The following is an 18,674-nucleotide window of genomic DNA, read 5'->3' as shown; positions in this document are numbered from 1 at the left end:
CATAATTTATATTTAATAGATATGCTATTTAAAAAGAAATCTGCACTCAGGAGGCAGAGCCAAGCAGATGTCTGAGTTCAAGGCTATATAGTGAAACTTAGTCTCAGAATAAGAACATCTTTCTTTTTTGAAAGAAAATTTAATGTCTTCATAGCTATTCTTTTAAAAGGTGGCAGAATTACATCCCCACAGTTTGTTTTTTTTAATTAATATGTTTAATTAATTTAATGTGTTTTTAAAGGTGGAATAGAATCTTTGAAAGGTAGTATCACATGAACAGATACATGCTTCAGTACTTACACAAAGTAACGGTCTGTGGCTGTGCTAAGTACTGAAGGGTAGTAAAAGGATCGAGGTTAGTCTGTCACAGAGACGGCTGCATGGATGGTAGATTTGTAAAACTAGCACTTCAAAAAATGAAGTCCTGTTTAATGAGTTAATTTGCAGTGTGCTTCCTCCTCTGAGGCAGTAGGAGGCAGTGCTTAGATGCCTGCTTCCCTGTAGTTGGTGGTCATACTTGCTCAGTGCCTTAAGAGAACTACATTTCCTGTTTAGCTTTTCAAGTTTGTGTTCTCTGATCTTCAAAAGTTCTTTTTCTCTTTTGCCCTCCTCCCCTAGGCACTGTTCATGGTTTTGCTTTCCAAGCTGGCTTTAAATATTCTAGGTAATTAGGGCAGATGCCATGCTTTTGAAATGAGTTTTCCGACTTCCCTTAGATAATTAGTATATACATCAACACATACTCTGTTAATACTCTGAAGAATGCTAGACAATGCACGCTATAGTTCCAGCTGCCATGTGAACAGCCTGTTCTGCAGTGTGCTCTGCTACAGGGGCTTTGGGCATAGTTTACTAGATTACATGATGTGTTCCACTATTTATCACAAAGCAAGCTTGGAGAGTTAGGTGATTTGACTCAGCTATAAACTAACATATATATGTTCTGAGCATTTTTTTTTTTAAAGATATACGAGGGTAATCTGTGGCGACGGCTAGATTTGTTGTGCTTTGTACATTCCCATGGGGTTGATGGGATTTTGCCCTAGAGCATCAGTACGGGGAGAAATCTTTATAAAGCCATAAATTTGCATGTTTTCCTGACACTCCTTTTGATTTACAGTAGACATCAGTGCCATACCGTGGTTGTGTGGTCTGTACTTTAGTACCATAGATAATTTTTGCAGTATCCATTTGGTTATGTTTTTATATTTTAAATGCACGTTCTATAATGAAGACGTAAATTAAGGTGTCATGGGGCAGAGGACAGAGTGACTTAGCCTATGTCATAGTCTCCATGATCAGTTTGGTAAAGCAGTGGCACCCTGGGGTCGTTGGCTGCCCAGCACTCCATTGATACACATTTCTTTGGGAGGACCAAAGATATGCACGGGATGGAAAACAGTTGTAGTTACTTAGAAGAAATGTGTAGCTTAGATTGAATTGAAAATTAAAGTTTTGCTACTTTCTTCCTTTGCTTTTTAGTTGATGCTGATGAAATTAAAAGGCTAGGAAAGAGATTCAAGAAGCTTGATTTGGACAATTCTGGTTCTTTGAGCGTGGAAGAGTTCATGTCTCTGCCTGAGTTACAGCAGAACCCTTTGGTACAGCGGGTAATAGATATATTCGACACAGACGGCAACGGAGAAGTGGACTTCAAAGGTAACGGCCATTTTGTTTTTAAAGTTAGGCTTGCAGTACTTCATCAAAATGAAACTAGAATTTTTTAAAAATGTCTCTGTTTTTGGTGATCTTATAGAAAGATTATGCTATAACTTGAAAATCTGTGTTACCGAGATTTTAATTACTCTTTACTTTTGCTTCGTAAACGATCAGGGTATCTATTATTGTGTAATCTACCACCAAAAAAGAACATTGACTGTTTCCTTTTTTAAAAAAAATTACCCTTACTCAAGGACAGCCTAACAATATTAAAAGCTGCACTTTTCTTGTTTCTTTACATTCTTCTTAAAGACTGAGAACTGGTCAGTTTTGGTAGCCCATGCCTGCTTTATTTTAGCCAGACACCAAGGAATTTTTTTGTGCAAGTTTTGATTAATTTATATATCATTTTTACATTTGCTCTTCGACTTCTAAGTAAGGTATAACTAGTGTTTTCAATGTTTTTGTTTTTGTTTATGAATTACTCTTTGCCAGATAGTAAAGAAATTAATTTTCAAGAACTTTGCAACAGTCTGTTTACGTGATTTGGAAATACGGAACGGAAACAGTATGATTTTTGTTTTAGTAAAATAACGTACAGTCTTTCTTATCATAGTCCAAAGAAATTGGTTAAATAAATATCCTTAAAGAATGTATTTGAGTGCTAATGACTTACAGATCTTAACACATAATTCAAATTGTTTAATCTTGACAACTCAAATAAAATTAAAAGTTCAAATAAACAAAATGAAATCTTGTGTATGGAGCCTTAAGAATTGACAATATTGTGGGTTAGAGAGATGGCTCAGTGGTTAAGAGCACTGACTGTTCTTCAAGAGGTTCTGAGTTCAATTCCCAGCAAACACATTGTGACTCACAACCATCTGTAATGGGATCCGACGCCCTCTTTTGGTGTCTGAAGACAGCTACAGAGTGCTCATAGACATAAATTAATTTTAAAAATTGACATTATTGATTTTTCAGTACTACTTTTAATATTTTGTATAAGAAATAGCCTTTTGAATGTTGCTTTTCTTTATAAAAAATTACAAGTTGTGATTTGTAAACATTTTCTGCTTTTATTTAGAATTCATTGAAGGAGTCTCTCAGTTCAGTGTCAAAGGCGATAAGGAACAGAAGTTGAGGTGTAAGTATTATCCTTCTTAAACTGCTGTTCCACGATGTATTTTAGACTTCCAAAACCATTTCAAGACTTTTTAGTCATAATAGTAGTCATTTATGATGTTTGCAGCTAGTATATTTGAATACTGTGCCATCTTTAGTGGTATAGTGGGAAAGTGGATGTTTCAGGGACCAGCCATATATATAGCACATGCTGGAGGCTATACTGGTTATTTGGCCTAGGTAGTCTTCATTCTATAGCTCAACCTTGTAATCAGTTGTTAAGGCAAAATGTGCACGTAGTGTCTGTATTTTAGAAAGTGCCATCTTCAGAGTTAGATAGCACTGTTTTCATTTGAAGTATTTGTTGTTTGCCTTTTAATTGCAATGACTCCCCTCCCCCCCTTTTTTTTCCTAGTTGCTTTTCGTATCTATGACATGGATAAAGATGGCTATATTTCCAATGGAGAACTCTTCCAGGTGTTGAAGATGATGGTGGGCAACAATCTGAAAGATACACAATTACAGCAGATTGTAGACAAAACCATAATAAATGCGGATAAGGATGGAGATGGAAGAATATCCTTTGAGGAATTCTGTGCTGTAAGTGAATAGGCTGATTCATCTATTAACGTAACACACATGAAGGACAGTTTATTAGACAGTTTTATAAGCATATTTTGCTTTGAAATTCTTTTAAGTTTTGTCTAATTGCCCCACATTCAAATTTTGGAATATGTTAGCCGGGCGTGGTGGTGCACGCCTTTAATCTCAGCACTCGGGAGGCAGAGGCAGGTGAATTTCTGAATTCGAGGACAGCCAGGGCTATACAGAGAAACCCTGTCTCGAAAAACCAAAAAAAAAAAAAAAAAAAAAAAAGTTTTGGAATATGTTTTAAGTGTTGATAATTAAAAGCTACTATTCTCAAGAATTAGTTACATAAACAATCTGATAACGTGTACAGGAATGGTACCAGCAGTTGTGGGCGAATGTGAGTATCTGTGTATGTGGAGGCTGGAGGTCATCAGCATTCTGCCTCATAAGCAGGTAATTATTTTGAACTCTTCTCCTACGGAACCTAAAGCTCACTATTTCTGCAGTACTAGTTGGCCAGCAAGCCGCATGGACCTCATGACCGCCTCATCGGTGCTGGCTGTCCAAAGAGATCCTGCCAAACGCAGCTCTTTTATGTGGACTCTAACTTAGGTCCTCATACTTGCATGGCAAACTTGTTACCAACATAGCTGTCTCCTCACAGCACCAGTAACTTACTTGCTGGTAGCTCCTAGAAGTTACAAATGGGACCTGCTCTAAGGTTTGTTTAAAAGTGTGCACTTGCTACCATTGTGCCCTAGGTTAGTGCACACCCAGTACTGCAAGTAACAACAACAAAAAACCAAAACATGTTTGAAAATGCTGGAGAGATGGCTCAGTGGTGGCGAGCATTGGCTGCTCTTCTGGAGGAGACGATCTGGGTTCAGTTCCTGGCACCCACTTGGCAGCTCACACCAGGGTTCCAGGGCTTCTGACACCCTCACACATGCAGCCAAAATAACCAGTGAACATAACATAAATTACATATTAAGGAAATGCTTCTGTGAAAGAGAGCCTCATGTTCATCAGTTTTAGCTGTCAACACCAGAAACACTGTCATGGGGACAGTAGAAACAGTCTTCTAGAATAGAGTCAAAGAAATCAATTTTTGAGAATTTTGTCAGGCATCAGTAGATTGTTACCTAGGAAGGTCTTCCACTCCAATTTTAAATTTAAATCTCAAAAGAGCAACTGGCAATGGCTCAGTGGGTAAAAGTGCTGGCTGACAGCCTGCTAACCTGACCTCTTGGTTAATTACTTGGTGGGAGAACCAACCCTCTCGAGTTGTTCTTTGACCTTCCTGAGTTGGGGGGTGGGGGCTGCACATACACAGAAAGAAAGAAATGTTGTACAACAGACCAGTATGATAGTGGTGCAACCCACAGTGGGCTGGCTGGGCCCTTCCACATCAATCATCAGTCAAGAAAATACCCACAGTGTTGCCCACAGGCTGACATTTTCTCAGTTGAGGATACTCTTCCTTGATGACTCTAGCTTATGTCAAATTGATTAAAAACCTAGTCGGCACTGTCTGTGATTAGAATAAAATATTTTGCGTTTAAAACTGAGTTTTCTCTGGAGTAAAATAACAGAAGTAACTCAAGGGTAGAATTTACTCTGAGTTCAAGACTAGAATTTGCCATGGTAGGGAAGGTAGGGTGGTGTGATCTTGAAGCACCTGTCCCATCTCACTCAGTTAGGAAGTAGACAGAGATGAATGCAGCTGCTGCTCCACTCTTCTTTCCTCTTAGCATCCAAGGCAGAGAAGGTGCTACTTGCAGAGGGGCAGGTCTCCTCATTTTATTAGTGCCAACAAGATAGTCTATCAGAAGCATGCCCAGAGATTCTCAGGTTAGCAGCACAGCTTCACCCACCCAGCCTGACCCTCAAGAAGAGCGTTTTAAAGCCATAACCGTCCACGCCTGTTCCCCATAAGTTCATGACTGTTACATTATTATGTGTTGAGTGTAACATTACAAGTCAGAAGGAAAAGCAGACAAGGAGGAAGTGTAGACCTTTGCGGGGGAGTTGTGCATAGCAGGTTTCTGTAAGCACCAGAGTCCACCCTCTTCGAAGCTGGAGTAGTCTCCTGGCTTGCTTCCTGTTGCTCACAGAACATGGACTGAAAGCATCTTGGGGAAGAAAAGCAGTTAATCGTCGAGGGAGAGTGGCTCTTGTTTTAGTTTGGTTTCTGCTGTGATAACACACCAAACAGAAGGTGAATGGGCTTGGAGAAGAACAGGTTTAGAACACTTTAGTCCATCATTAAAGGAAGCCAGGTCAGGAGCTCCAGTATGGAATATGGATGCAGGAAATGAAACAGAGACCATGGAAAAGCACCGCTTCCTGACTTATTCCCCAAGGCTTGTTGAGTTTGCTTTCTTATTCAACCAGAACCACCTACTGTGGGATGGGAATGGCATTCATGCTGTTCAAGCATGAAGCAAGAAAGTGGCCCAGAAACCAGGATGATGGAGGTGTAGTTCCTTAGCTGAGGTTCCTTCTTGGGTATCTTCAGTTTTATCTGAGGAGCACGAAAATCAAGGCAGGAAGTGAAGCACAGATCTTGGAGGATCATTGCTTATTAACTTGCTTCCATGCTCCTTTTCAGCTCCTTTTTTAACCCAGCTCAGGCCCATCTGCCAGGGTTTAGCACTGTCTATATCTGCAGCACATAGAGCCCTTCTCTCAGCCACATTCACTCCATCCCTCCAGCTCTGAGACCCTGACCCAGAAAGTAGTTGGGGAGAGATGGAGGATGACACTTGCTTCAACTTCTGGTCTTTGTATGCGTGAGCATGCACATGCAAGTGTGTATAACTCAAAAATGCAGATGTGCATGCATTTGCACATGTTTTGTTATATAAGGAGGAAAAGGTATGAGAATTAACTCAACCCCCCCGCACCCCCCCAAATCAAGCTTGGATTATCTAGAAACATAAATACTTTTTGGTAAAGTAGTATCGTACTTTTCTATTGACTAATAACACACAATGATCAAAAGCTGAGTTGTAATCCACCGTGAAGAGAGCTCAAGGCAGGAACCTGTAGGCAGGGACTGATTCAGAAGTTTGGAGGAGTACTGCTAACTGGTCTGTTTCCCATGGCTTGCTCCCCACCTGCCCAGGGATGGCACCATTCACAGTGGGTTGGGCCCCCCACATCAATCGTTAATCAAGTGTTCCACAGGCTGACCCGTGGCTAATCTGATGGAGGCATTTTCTCAGTCAAGGTTCCTCTTCCCAGGTGATTCTAGCCTGAGTCAAGTTGACCCCCTTCCTCCAACAACAAAAACAGAGGAACGGGATTTACTTTACATTTCTGTCTGTTGCAGGTTGTAGGTGGCCTAGATATCCACAAAAAGATGGTGGTGGATGTGTGACTCTTTGAAGAATACCACCCAACACTTTTGCTTTCTTCTCCATCTCTGAAGATCTGCTCAAGACGTCCAGCAATGCTCTCTGTGTATTTAAATGGAAGTATTTTTCTCTGTGAAGCCACATTTTCCAACATGAGCCTCATGAAGCCAACTAAGTGTTATTGAACTCCTACTCTCTCAATAACTCAGTGTAGCACTTTAAAGTTTGAAGGACAGCAGCATGAAAGAGCATATCAGTATGGTGGAGAAAGGGAAGGGGTTGGCTCTTTAATTTATTTTTCTTCATCTTTTATAACAAGAAAGTATCTATATATACATATGTAAATATTTATATATAGATATATGTAGCTTTCTATATATTTAGTAGGTTGGCTTTAATTTAATATACTTGATTCAGAAACAAAATGTTAGAGTACAAAAGTGCCAAGCAGAACATAAACCATCCTTACTTTTATTTCACACAGTTTTATATGTAGATAGAAGATTGTACAATTTGCGCCAGGTATTAGGCCAGCTCTTTTCCTTTCTCTGTGCTTTCTCCTTTGAGAGATTGATAAAGCATTTGTTAATGCCCTATTATTTACCTTACACTTTTGTAACGAGTCTGTAACTTTATTTATATCTCTGACTATCTTTCCAGGGACCGTGTCTTATTGCTGAGCAGCTTTTAATCCATCTCTGTTGGAGGTCTAGTTCAGTGCTGTTGCCAAGAGTGGGTTCTTGTGTCCATAGAACTGCATATACTATGGCTGCTTCAGGCTGATACTTTTTAAGTAGTCACTGTTATTTTTATTAAGTGTCCCTGAGAAAATGTAATTAGCAGTTGTGATTTTATAAAGGTCAGAAGTTTTCTGAGGCAGTCGTGACTTTTTTAAATGTATTATTTAGTGAAGAAAACCCAAAGTAATCATGTAATGGCTTAAAATATCCATGTTCCATTATACACAAGGGAAACCATGTGAAATATGTGTCACTGAACTGTAAATCATGGACTCATTTTTCTTCTGCATTTCAAAAGACACAGTTAACCTAAAAAAAAAAAAATCAACTGATACTTAATGAGCACATGTTTATGTAAAATTCTGTTTGTGGTTAAGATGGGGGATTATCTTGCTAATCTATATGCCACAGGAGAGCAGATTTTGTCCATAGTCACATTTTTAAAAATTCTCTGCCAGAAGGCAAGATAGCACATGATGGATTTTTGTTTTGCCCGCACAACTAGTGATGGATGATGATTTAATAGATTTGTGTGACATAAAAGTACGTCATGTCCTACCACTTGACATTATCCCTTCCCTTTTCTGCAAAGGTACTATTGATCGGAAGAAAGATATTCTGGCTAGTTTTATATGGCAGTCTTCCCTATACAGTTTTTCTATATCAATTGGTTTTATAATCATGAATGGTCGAGGGTGGGTTGAATCAAGGTGAGAGAATATTAAATTGAGTCTACCTGCCTGCCACCGCTGTCCCTTCAACTGAGTGCTGCACATCATGGGCTCTGTCTGTGAGAGAAACCCCGGTGCTTGGTGTCTCTGCATGACATGGAGTTTTGCATGTAGATCAATTTAAAATGTACCTCTTGTTTACATAATCTGCATAATTTAAAAAGATGTTGCCAAACTTTGGAAATGTTAATACTCAAAACGAAAATCTCCACTCCATGTGACTACTCTCTCCCTCTGGATCAGTACATGGCTTGCAATCCCAGCCAGTGGTTTGATCTGTCCCAGTGTCAACCGCCATGTGCTCTGCTTCAAGAGGGAACTAGTCTTTTGTGAATTTTTTTGTACATAATTATTTGTTACAAATATTTTAGCAAATGCTTTCTATATCTCTTGCTTGTGCATATCTTGGCTGGCGTTGTGGAAAAAAATAGTGCAAACTATTTCCTTACTGGGGAATGAGGGGTTTTCTTTTTTAGTTTGTGTGAGGGAGGTGGGGAGGGCATGGTTTATGTTGAATGTTTAAATTTTCTTCTGCATGATACATGTCATGTTGTGAAATCTTTAGAGGACTTCATACTGTATGAGTAAGAAAATAAAATATTTGAAACTTGGCTTGAATGTATTGTGTCAGCTTTGATGTGCTGCTATGGCTGATAACCCTGTCCATGCTTTTAGGGTTTTAAAAACTTGGATAAATGTTTTGTTGTTCTGAACCATGAACTACAGGTGAAATTAGTTGTTTATCTGCAACAATCAAGGCTAAACGTTGCAAAGCCCTGAAACTCCACTCCCGGACCTGGGCCTATTACAAGTGCCTGGAGGGTTTGGCTGGCCTCTCACAGCGACCACATATCCAGTAACTGGTGCCTGTAGTAGACTTGTTCACCTGTGTCTATGCAGGCTCTTGGGTTTCCTTTGCCCAGTCGCACTTCCCTTTGTTCCACAGCGTTCATCCCTTCTCCCCTGCCTGTTGTCTTCCCTGGTTATAGAATAAAAACGCTTTACACAGTTGTTTGCCTGCTTTGCACAAATCGAGGTTTTCAGAGTTTCACCTGGGTGTCACTGCTTGTTCACTAAATAGTAAATACATGGCTCCTAGATAATACTGCTCTCATCTGTTTCTCATGGCAGGATCTCTCTAAACAAACTGGTCCTCAGTGTTTGTGATCCTGCCTCAGCTTTGAGTGCTGAGATTATTGATTTTTTTTATAACTGTAACATGACATTTTCATACAGGGTTTCTCTGTGTAGGTCTGGCTGTCCTGGAACTTGCTTTGTATACCAGGATAGCCTGGAAGTCAAGAGATTCCCCCTGCATCTGCCTCCCCAATTCTAGGATAGTTTAAAAGTATGTACCACCATGCCCAACCTACTTTTGACACTTTACTACAAAATCCTTGTGTGTTCAGCACTGTTTAAGAGGGTGATGTCCCTCACCCAAGTGAGTTTGAGGACAGTGGGTGTGTTTATACTGAGATGGTACGTATTCAACAGTTTCAAGATCACTTGAAAGTGCATTACATTGTGTGGCTGCTTTAGAGGATCTGAGGAGAAAATTTAGAGTGAAATGAAAATTCTTTTAAGAGTAGAAGAAAATACTTGTAAACCATATAGGAAAAAGGATTAGTAATCCCACCCAAATATCTACAAAACACCTAATTAAAATATGGGCAAAGAACTTGGACAGACATTAGTATAGATACACAAGTGGTTCCTAAAACACAGGAGATAAGGCTCAATAGTACTGTCATTAAGGAAATGCAAATGCAAGTCACAGTGAGATCCACGCTATAAGCATTAGGCTACATTACTGTTCTTATCCCCAAAGCAAAGAAAAATAGTGTCAAAGATGGTCAGGGCCGCCTCTTTGTTACTACTGAACTCACAGGGACTCAGTTCACAGCAGCAGTACAACAGGCAAAGGCTGAAAGCTGCCCAAGTATTCTGTAGATGAATGGGTGACATAGATAAGCCCTGTTAAGTGAGTCAGCTCCACTTCCATGGAATACTAACATTTCTAGAGGAAAACAGAACAGTTTGTGCCAAGGGCAATAGGAAGAAATTGAATTAGTGTTAAAATCTTGTACAGAGCTGCTGAAGACAGCATTTCCATGATGGTTGCACATTACAGTTAAGCTGTATTAATATCTACCAATTACAGTAGGTAATGAGGAAAGCTATGTTTAATGTGCAGAATGTTTTAGAAAGGTGTGGCAGACAAGATTTACTTCCTTGATAGTTCTCAGAGTGTACAAAGAAAATGGCTTCCTTACTCGAAAACTCCCCACATTCCAGACTCCTATTTAGAGCTTCTAAGTCCTACTGCAATCCTTCCCTTCCCTATAGCTGATTTCTTTGAAAGTACTGGTGATTGTGGTTTCTTTGGCCAAATAGGCAATGGTGTTCCCCAAGGCAAATATTTTACACATGATAGGTACTTTGTAACTTACAGAATTGGCTATGGAAGCTTTGAAAATGTAAAATTGTGTTGCCCCAATCGTAATGTAGCTCTTGGACCAGAACAATTGAGTCTTCCTCACATACCCAACAATCATTAACTTCCACCCCTACCACTAATGTTAAGTAGCATTAAGAGTTGAAGCCCAAATCTAGAATATCTAAATTGTACAATAACTTTACCTAAGAAAATTCCCTTCTCTTTTAACCCAGTCAATGTATTAATAAGTAAAACATGGTAAAAGAGTTGTGACAGATGCAGAGGATCCAAAAGACTGGCTTTACAACTAACAGGGGAGTCCAACAGCAGGCAGTGCCACAGAAAGTCAGCTTTCAGGCTGGCTGCACTATCTGACACAAGATATTAAGGGAGTTTAGTCCAGGTTAAGATTAACTACCAGCAAGATGCATGGATGCATTCATTCATTCATTCATTCGTATCCAAGAGTTACTCTCTAGTACTGTATCCCTTCTGAATACAGAGTAGTGTTCAGGAGAGAGGGATACAAACACTGCAATTTAACATAGACTCTAAACTACCTCAGGTAAAAATTACATTCTTATCTGCCTCAGAACTCCTTAGAATTAAACCCAAACACTTAACCTACACATGGATCACTTCAGACACTTGGAAAGGTTTTAAAGACATAGACCTCACTTACCAGAAAAGTACATCACAAATCTTGAGTCTCTCACTGGGCCCAGTGAGAATGGGTCTGTATCTCTTAAATGCTCTACAGACTTGTGAAGTCTGTAGACCGATAGCATGATACCACTACTAAACATTCTCCTTTGGTGAAGCACTCCAGCAATGTCCTGTTGGTAGACGGCACAGCCAAGGTCTGGACAGCAGCACCTCCCGCTAACCAGAGGGAACCCAAGCTTAACACAAGTACTACTAAACAGCATGACGGCACACATTTGTAACCCTGGCACATGCCAAGTTAAGGCACCAGACCGACCCAAGTTTGAGGCAAGCTGGCCTATACAGTGAGTTACAGGCCAGCCTGGACTCCATATTCTGTCTCAAAAGTCAGGAGCAGGAAAGATGTCTCTGTTCGTGAGCACTTGCTGCTCTTCCCGAGGACTGCAGCTTAATTCCCACTGCCCACACCAGGGGCCCAAACATCTGCAACTACTGCTCCAGGGGAACATCTACACACAAGGTAGGCATACACGCATAATACACACTTGTCCACATAATAGAAATAAAATCTATGTTGGATATGGAGGCATACAACCTGAATCCCAGTACTCAGGAGGCAGAAACAGGATTTCTGTGGGTTCAAGGTTAGCCAGGGCTACACAGTACTACCCTATCTTCAAACACACACCCTCTTAGAGCTGGTTCAGTGGTTAAGAGCTACTTACTGATCTCTCAGAGGACCTCGGTTCAGTTCCCAGAAAACATGGGGATTCACAAACTTATCTGTAATTCTAGTTTGAGGGTTCTGATGAACTATTCTAGCCTCTGGGGAATGCTAGGTATATACATGGTACACACACCTAAACGCAGGCGAAACACTCTTAGTTAGAAAAAAGTACTGCTACTTTTAGATATGGCTTGAATTTACTGACCTCCAATCATTACAATATTTTGGTTAAGGCTTTTGAGAAACATGGGAATGTAGTATCTAAGTTACATGTTTAATGAAGTGTGTTCTAAAACAATTTAAGAAATAATCAAATTCATATACACAGACACAAGTAGAATATGCTGTTTGGAGAACAGTTTTCTTGGGAGAATTCTTTTACATTTTTACTTTTACTGCACATGAGAAATATTTTAACATCTTTCATTATTTGAAAAATAACATTTATTAGCCACGTGATGCAGGACTTTCATTTTATAAATTGTACAGGAAGTGCAAAGATGAGCACATATAGTTCAATAGTGCAAGTTTCTGCCATGACTCAACCCTGAAAGTCACAGTGCCCAGCACCAAGAATTGTGATTCATTTTTAATTAAAAATTTCAGAGTTTATATAAGTTTAGCTGTAAATCTGTAACCAAAGAGTTGTAAGTAAGCAGTTACCTCTAAATGATAGGGTTGTAACCTGTGCATCTGCCCGTGTGGCTCACTTACACTTTTAAGTATAAGCTGCTGTACTTTTCAGTATTATCTCCTATTTAAATTGTCCAAGAAGCAGCTGAGTACAAGTCCTGTCAAACCTTCCTTTTCTGCTTCTGCTCTGGCTGAGAGCTGCGAAGAAACCTGAGCTCTAAGTGGCTGGGAAATTCTTCCCATGGTTTTATGTGAACATCTCAAGGGTTCATGGAAAATCAGAATCGATCTGCTGATCTGCTGGCCACAGCTCGGATATTGCCATACACCTTTGATGGAGGATTTCCTGTTTAAGAAAAAAAGCAGATTATATATTCAAATATATTAAAACACACAGAAACACACACATAGAAGACAAATACTTTGCATTCCTAAGGAAAATAAACAGAGTTGTAAACAGACTATTTCAAAACAAGCCAGCCAGCCAGACCAGAATACTAGAAAAAAACAGCCAATTCCTCTGAGCAAGTTGCTATGACTCCAGATCTAGATTAACCAGATCAATCAAGTTGACGGGCTATGTTCAGCAGCCCTCATTTTATAGAACCTAATATGTGATTCTTTCAGTTATTTTGGAATGGCTTTTCTGTGTACTTGCTTAGGAATGCAAGAGATTTAATGATATTCCCAATATACCCTTTCACTCCTCTAACAAATGGAATCCAAGGAAAGTAGTTTTTCTCTTTGCCAATTCTTCAGCTTCTATTTGGTATCAATATGAAAGCTGCTTTGTAAATGTCTTGAATTCCTCTGTTTCCCATCTTTCCAAAGGAAAAAAATGCCAAAGAAATATCGTATTACCTAGGATGAGGTTGCAAATAGCTGTTCTTGCCATCTTGATATTTTGGAAAGAGCCAAGAATGTGAACGTGCCTGAAAGAAGTAAAGTGAGTCAGGTTAGTCACAAAAGGCATGTCCATATCAAATCCTGGAAATGAAAATCACAGTAGATCCAGCCCCTGAGCTGCAGGTGAGGGTAATGGTGGACAGTGTTCTAAACATTCTAAAACCACTTCCAGAATGAGTGATTTGTGGCATAGGAATTATATATCCCCACAAAAGAAATTATCAAAAAATACAAATAATTAAGAACAAAAGAATTCCTTTCTCTTTTTCTTTCTTGGCAGGTTCTTACAACGCTGATCAGGCTGGCCTCAAACATGCAGTGATCCTCCTGTATGCCTCCTAAGGGCTAAGATTACAGGTATGCGCCACCACTCCCAGATTACTTGTCACAGGCAGGGAGAGATGGCTCAGTATGTAAAGGTACTTGTCTCCTAGCCTGACAACCTGTGTTTGTTCCTGGAGGCCCACCTGGTAGAAGGAGACTCATAAAGTCTCCCCAACATACAGCAGGACAGCAGCAATGGACATGCCAAAGTAGATAGGAAAAGTCAAAGGCCTCAACCCCACATGAAGAACTACAAGTAACCGAGGAAAGCTGAGAGTGGGAGACATAGTTTTCTAAAGGGAAGAGCACACCAATGGTTATCCAAAACCAAGAGGACAGCTCTGAAAACACACACACAAGTAACATTAAGCAGATTGAGCAGCTTATATCTAGAAATATATGTGTATGCACATATATTGTGTATATACATATATACAGGCAGGAACAATTTTTTAAAAAAAAAGACCGCAAGATTGAAAGAGCAATTGAAGGGTCTAGAGGGAAGGGAGACATGTAATTAAATTATAATCTCAAAAAATTTTAAATGTAACAACAATTAAAATTGTTGTTACAATTTTAATTGACAGTGCCGACAGGTTCATTTTACTGATAGAAACAGAGCACAAATACCCTGTTTAAAACACCTTTTATAGTAAATTCTAAGACATTTAAATTTGTGGATTACAAAGTTAATGACAAATTAGCCCCAAGTCCATTACAAGTGGGTTCTAGCTTTGGATTTTTCAACCAACAAAGTCTTTTAGGCTCCATTCAGCCATTTTAAATATTGTATTTCCATGTCTTTGAAATTTCTAGTAGAAAAGAGCTCATGTTTCAGACTCTGAAGGCCCAGTCCATAAAAGAACAGAACAATGATAATATATTTGGTTTCAAGTACAGGGCCATCAATATAATACAAAAGTTACCTTTAAAAATAAAAAATGTCTACATTAATGTAGCCTCAATAATGATCATTATAGCAAAATAGCATTAAGTAAAATCCTTATACCCTCTGTCAACTGCAATTTGCCATCCTCATATTTGATCAGCTCGAGGTTACCATCTATCTGACACCAACCTCCGAACAACTCAACCTCAGAGAGGTCCTCCCGGCTCTGCATCCTCATCTAAGCCTGCACCATCTTATTTATAGTCATGTGCAACTGAAGGTTGTTCTTACCCAGCATGCAACACCTCCCCTTCCTATAAGGGTGTAGGTGTCCCCTACCTGAAATACAGATATGTATTCAAAAGGAGAGTTTCATGATGGCATCTCAAACACCCACGTCTTGTACTTCCCAAAATGACTTATCAGATTTGTCTAAAAGTAAAATCTTCCCTTGTAATAAATTATTTTAACAGTGATTCTAAATATTTCTTTTATTGCTGAGGAAAAACTCTGATTACTGAAATGTCCTTGACAAAGTCATCAGTCTTTCAAGGCTGGCGAGTATTCACCTAGCACCACATGCCCACAGAGCTCGAGTATTCACCTAGAACCACATGCCCACAGAGCTCGAGTATTCACCTAGCACCCGAGCTCCCACAACAGGAGCACGGGCCCCACGCAGCATTATACAGCAGGGGTGGTTCTTGACCAGACCGCACAAGGTTCCGCATTCAATCCCACCAGAGGGAAAGAACGATAGAATACAGCAAATATAACAGCTATGACCTTTCTGAAACTAATAAGATCAAATATAAATTATGTCATTTCCCTAACAACAGATACTTACACATCTGCCAAGACAATCCGTGTCCGTGTTACGTTCTCTATGGTAAATTTGGTTTTTCCTCCTTTGCCAGCAATTCTTCCTATTGCCCTTGACAGGTGGTCTCCTTTTAGGGGCTTAACTAAAGAAGAAAGACATGCCATCAGGTGGCTACTGACTTTTCCTACTAAGCCACACTAAATATACATTTTCTGAAGTATTAGTAATACTTCAGAATTGAAGCTATCAGACAACAATCACAACACAATGCAATGAGAAACACAAAGGCTGACTGTTCACACATATTCTCACCATCAGTTATTTCAAAAGACTCTAGGAAGAGGTCATCTAGTCGGATAAGGGCAAGTGCATCCTACAAGACAAAAGGAAACACCATGAAGGCCTTTTCAGGTCCACTCCTGGCAGAAACAAGGATAGCATTTCAAAACTGAACTTCTTAGATGCTACAAAGAAAAGACTAAAAGTTTAGAAAATGACCCAACCATTGAAATGTCCACACTGAGTATTTGGAAGTCTCATGAGATCACTCACCTCCACCTGAAAGCCAAGAACAAAGGCTTTCACAAAGTCGGCGGCTTTTGTCAGGGCACTGACATCCTTGGTGTCTTTACAAGTCTGGAAAAAGTGAAGATATGGAGGTGATGAAAAGGAGAGCATTCTAACAAATACTAGAAATATTATTTCTATTATAATTTCCTTCACCATCAACCAACCTCACCCAGTATTGTAAGACCCCCTTTATATGGGATAAAGCACTCTCTTTAATTTGTACCCGAGACTACTCCCACTCCAAAGCTGGGCAGTTCTATGCACACTCTCTCAAGTGACTAGACATACTCTGGTCCAGGTTAATGGCATCATTCCTCTAGCACACCCCAAGGGCTCACACCCGTCCTGCCCCCTTTTAAATTTCCAGACGAGTCCTCTTCTCTCCATCAAGGCAGCCTGTCCTCAACAGGCCTGACACGTTCTGCCATAAAGGATCATTTCAATGCTGTTGTTTCCCAAATCAACAAGTCAGGTTCTGAATACTTACATGCCTGGTACTGAGGAAATCAGAATAGCTTAAGTAGGAATCTTGTCTACAAGTAATTACTTGAACTGCAGAAACTGTTAATTCATAGGATGCCCACCACTGTAATACTATGCTGTACACATCTAGCTCTAAGCTCCACTCTGACAACTTGAGTATTATATAGTGTAAACAAATGAGGAAATTAAGGCACTAAAAAAAATCAAACACAAATCTAATTTCTAAAATATCCCTTTGGGTCTCCCACAGAGTCCATTTGAAAAGATTACACATTTGACAAATTTAGAAGCATACAGGAGTGTGTTCAGATTTTCACACTCAAAACCGGACCCTAGCAGGGCATGGCAGCACATGCCTTTAGGTCCCATACCCTTCAGATTTCTCCAAGTTCCAGGCTAGCTAGGGCTACAGAGTGAAGACTGGTCTCAAAGGAAAAGAAAGAAAAAAAAAAAAAAAAACAAAGGAAGAAAGAAAACAAAAATAAAACAAGAACAAAGCCCCAAAGCCCCAGACTCTGGCTCTCACCCGATGTGTGACTCTTGGCAAGTCCCATGAATATCTAGGATTTAAGTATTCTCACCCCTGCCTAATCCTCCGGCACTCTCATGTGTATGGGTGTATATCATCTATGTCATACCTTAAGGAAATGTGGTATACATTAAGCTATCACTGTGCCTCTGGTATATGGTATCAGCAGATACTAAGAACACAAACTAAGTAAACAAGGCAGCTAAGTAGAACAGAAATGTGTAAACTTCTGAAGAGAGCTTGAGTTCTCTTGAAAGCTGACTGGAACTGAAGTAAGAAGACAGCAGAGAAAGTGGCCTTCTCCAGAGACCAGAGCCACCAAAGATACTGGCAGGGGAAAAAAAAAAAAAAAAGGGAAACAAACACAACTGGGTCTCCTACTTGAAAGGAAGGCTTAGCCAAGTGTCTGCCTAATTTATCCCTTAGGAATGCTGAGGAGGCTAGAATACCATAATAAAAGCATTGTGATATGGGAAAGTTAATTTGGCACTGACACCGAAGATCTACTGAAAAAAAAAAAAAAAAGAATTAATTTACATTTTCTCTAAGTGACACACGTTTCCTCCAAAAAGAACACTTATGGGCCGGGCGTGGTGGCGCACGCCTTTAATCCCAGCACTCGGGAGGCAGAGGCAGGCGGATTTCTGAGTTCGAGGCCAGCCTGGTCTACAGAGTGAGTTCCAGGACAGCCAGGGCTATACAGAGAAACCCTGTCTCGAAAAACAAAAAAAAAAAAAAAAAAAAAAAAAAAAAAAAAAAAAAAAAAACCACTTACACTGAAGTAAGTACCTACAGTTACCACTTATTTAGGCACTACCGTGTATCATTGTCTACTTTCATGAAGGCTGAAACTGGGTAGGATACGAAATGGCTACGCTCTTCCTTACCCTGATTTCTACATTCCTTGATTTCAGGTTAAAGCGTATCTGAAGTCCCAAATGTTCTACAATCGGAGTAAATATCTTCATCCAGTTTTCTTTCAACGGTGTGTATCTGTTACCTGGGACGGGAATTGTTCTCGTTTCTTCTTTCCCAGTCTGCAATAAAAACATAACACACTCAGGAGGGGACTAGATGCGGGCCTAGGCGAAAAAACAAACAAACAAACCCCCCAAAACAACAAAACAAAACCGAGAACGGACCCTTCCACCTGGACGCCCGGGCCCCGCCCCGCCCCGTCCCGTCCGGATCCCCACCAGGAGCTGATCCCCCGAGAGCGGCGGGAAGACCGGCCTCTTCGCCGGCTGCGCCTCCTCCGTGTCCATGCGTCCGGCTTCTTCATCCTGTCCCGCCGCTGACGACTGCTCAGCCTGTCGTTTCTTCGCCCGGCGGCCCCGTCTGTGCGTGACGGGAGTAAAGCCGTCCTCCGTCCCGGAGCTTTGCGTCTCCATCTCTGCCAAGCTCAACCCTGGCAAGTACGACTAGAGGAACACGTGCGAGGTTATATAGCGCATGCGCCAGCCTCCACCAATCGATTTGAAG

The 18,674-nt window shown here is 40.3% G+C and overlaps 2 protein-coding genes across 2 annotated transcripts in view; one reads left to right on the top strand and one right to left on the bottom strand.

Moving 5' to 3' along the window:
- Positions 1-8,817, top strand: part of Ppp3r1 (protein phosphatase 3 regulatory subunit B, alpha) — a 41,623-nt gene extending 32,806 nt beyond the window's left edge. The window contains exons 3-6 of the mRNA XM_021176460.3: positions 1,483-1,659; positions 2,747-2,806; positions 3,200-3,384; positions 6,710-8,817. Coding sequence (XP_021032119.1) covers positions 1,483-1,659; positions 2,747-2,806; positions 3,200-3,384; positions 6,710-6,757 — 470 coding nt within the window. The 3' untranslated portion in view covers positions 6,758-8,817. The remainder of the gene's footprint in view (positions 1-1,482; positions 1,660-2,746; positions 2,807-3,199; positions 3,385-6,709) is intronic.
- Positions 8,818-12,377: 3,560 nt separating this feature from the next.
- Positions 12,378-18,635, bottom strand: Pno1 (partner of NOB1 homolog). Its single transcript, XM_021176871.2, has 7 exons — positions 18,389-18,635; positions 18,080-18,229; positions 16,163-16,246; positions 15,923-15,983; positions 15,635-15,752; positions 13,530-13,600; positions 12,378-13,014 (listed from the first exon to the last, which is right to left on the bottom strand). The coding sequence occupies exons 1-7, from the start codon at positions 18,581-18,583 to the stop codon at positions 12,947-12,949; spliced, it is 747 nt and encodes a 248-aa protein (XP_021032530.1). The 5' UTR covers positions 18,584-18,635; the 3' UTR covers positions 12,378-12,946.
- Positions 18,636-18,674: the final 39 nt, after the last annotated feature.

This window comes from Mus caroli, unplaced genomic scaffold (genome assembly GCF_978045245.1).
Source record: "Mus caroli unplaced genomic scaffold, Mus_caroli_1 scaffold_13, whole genome shotgun sequence".
Lineage (NCBI taxonomy): Eukaryota > Metazoa > Chordata > Mammalia > Rodentia > Muridae > Mus > Mus caroli.
The sequence above is the reverse complement of the archived record's forward strand: the minus strand, read 5'-3'. Positions and strand labels throughout refer to the sequence as shown.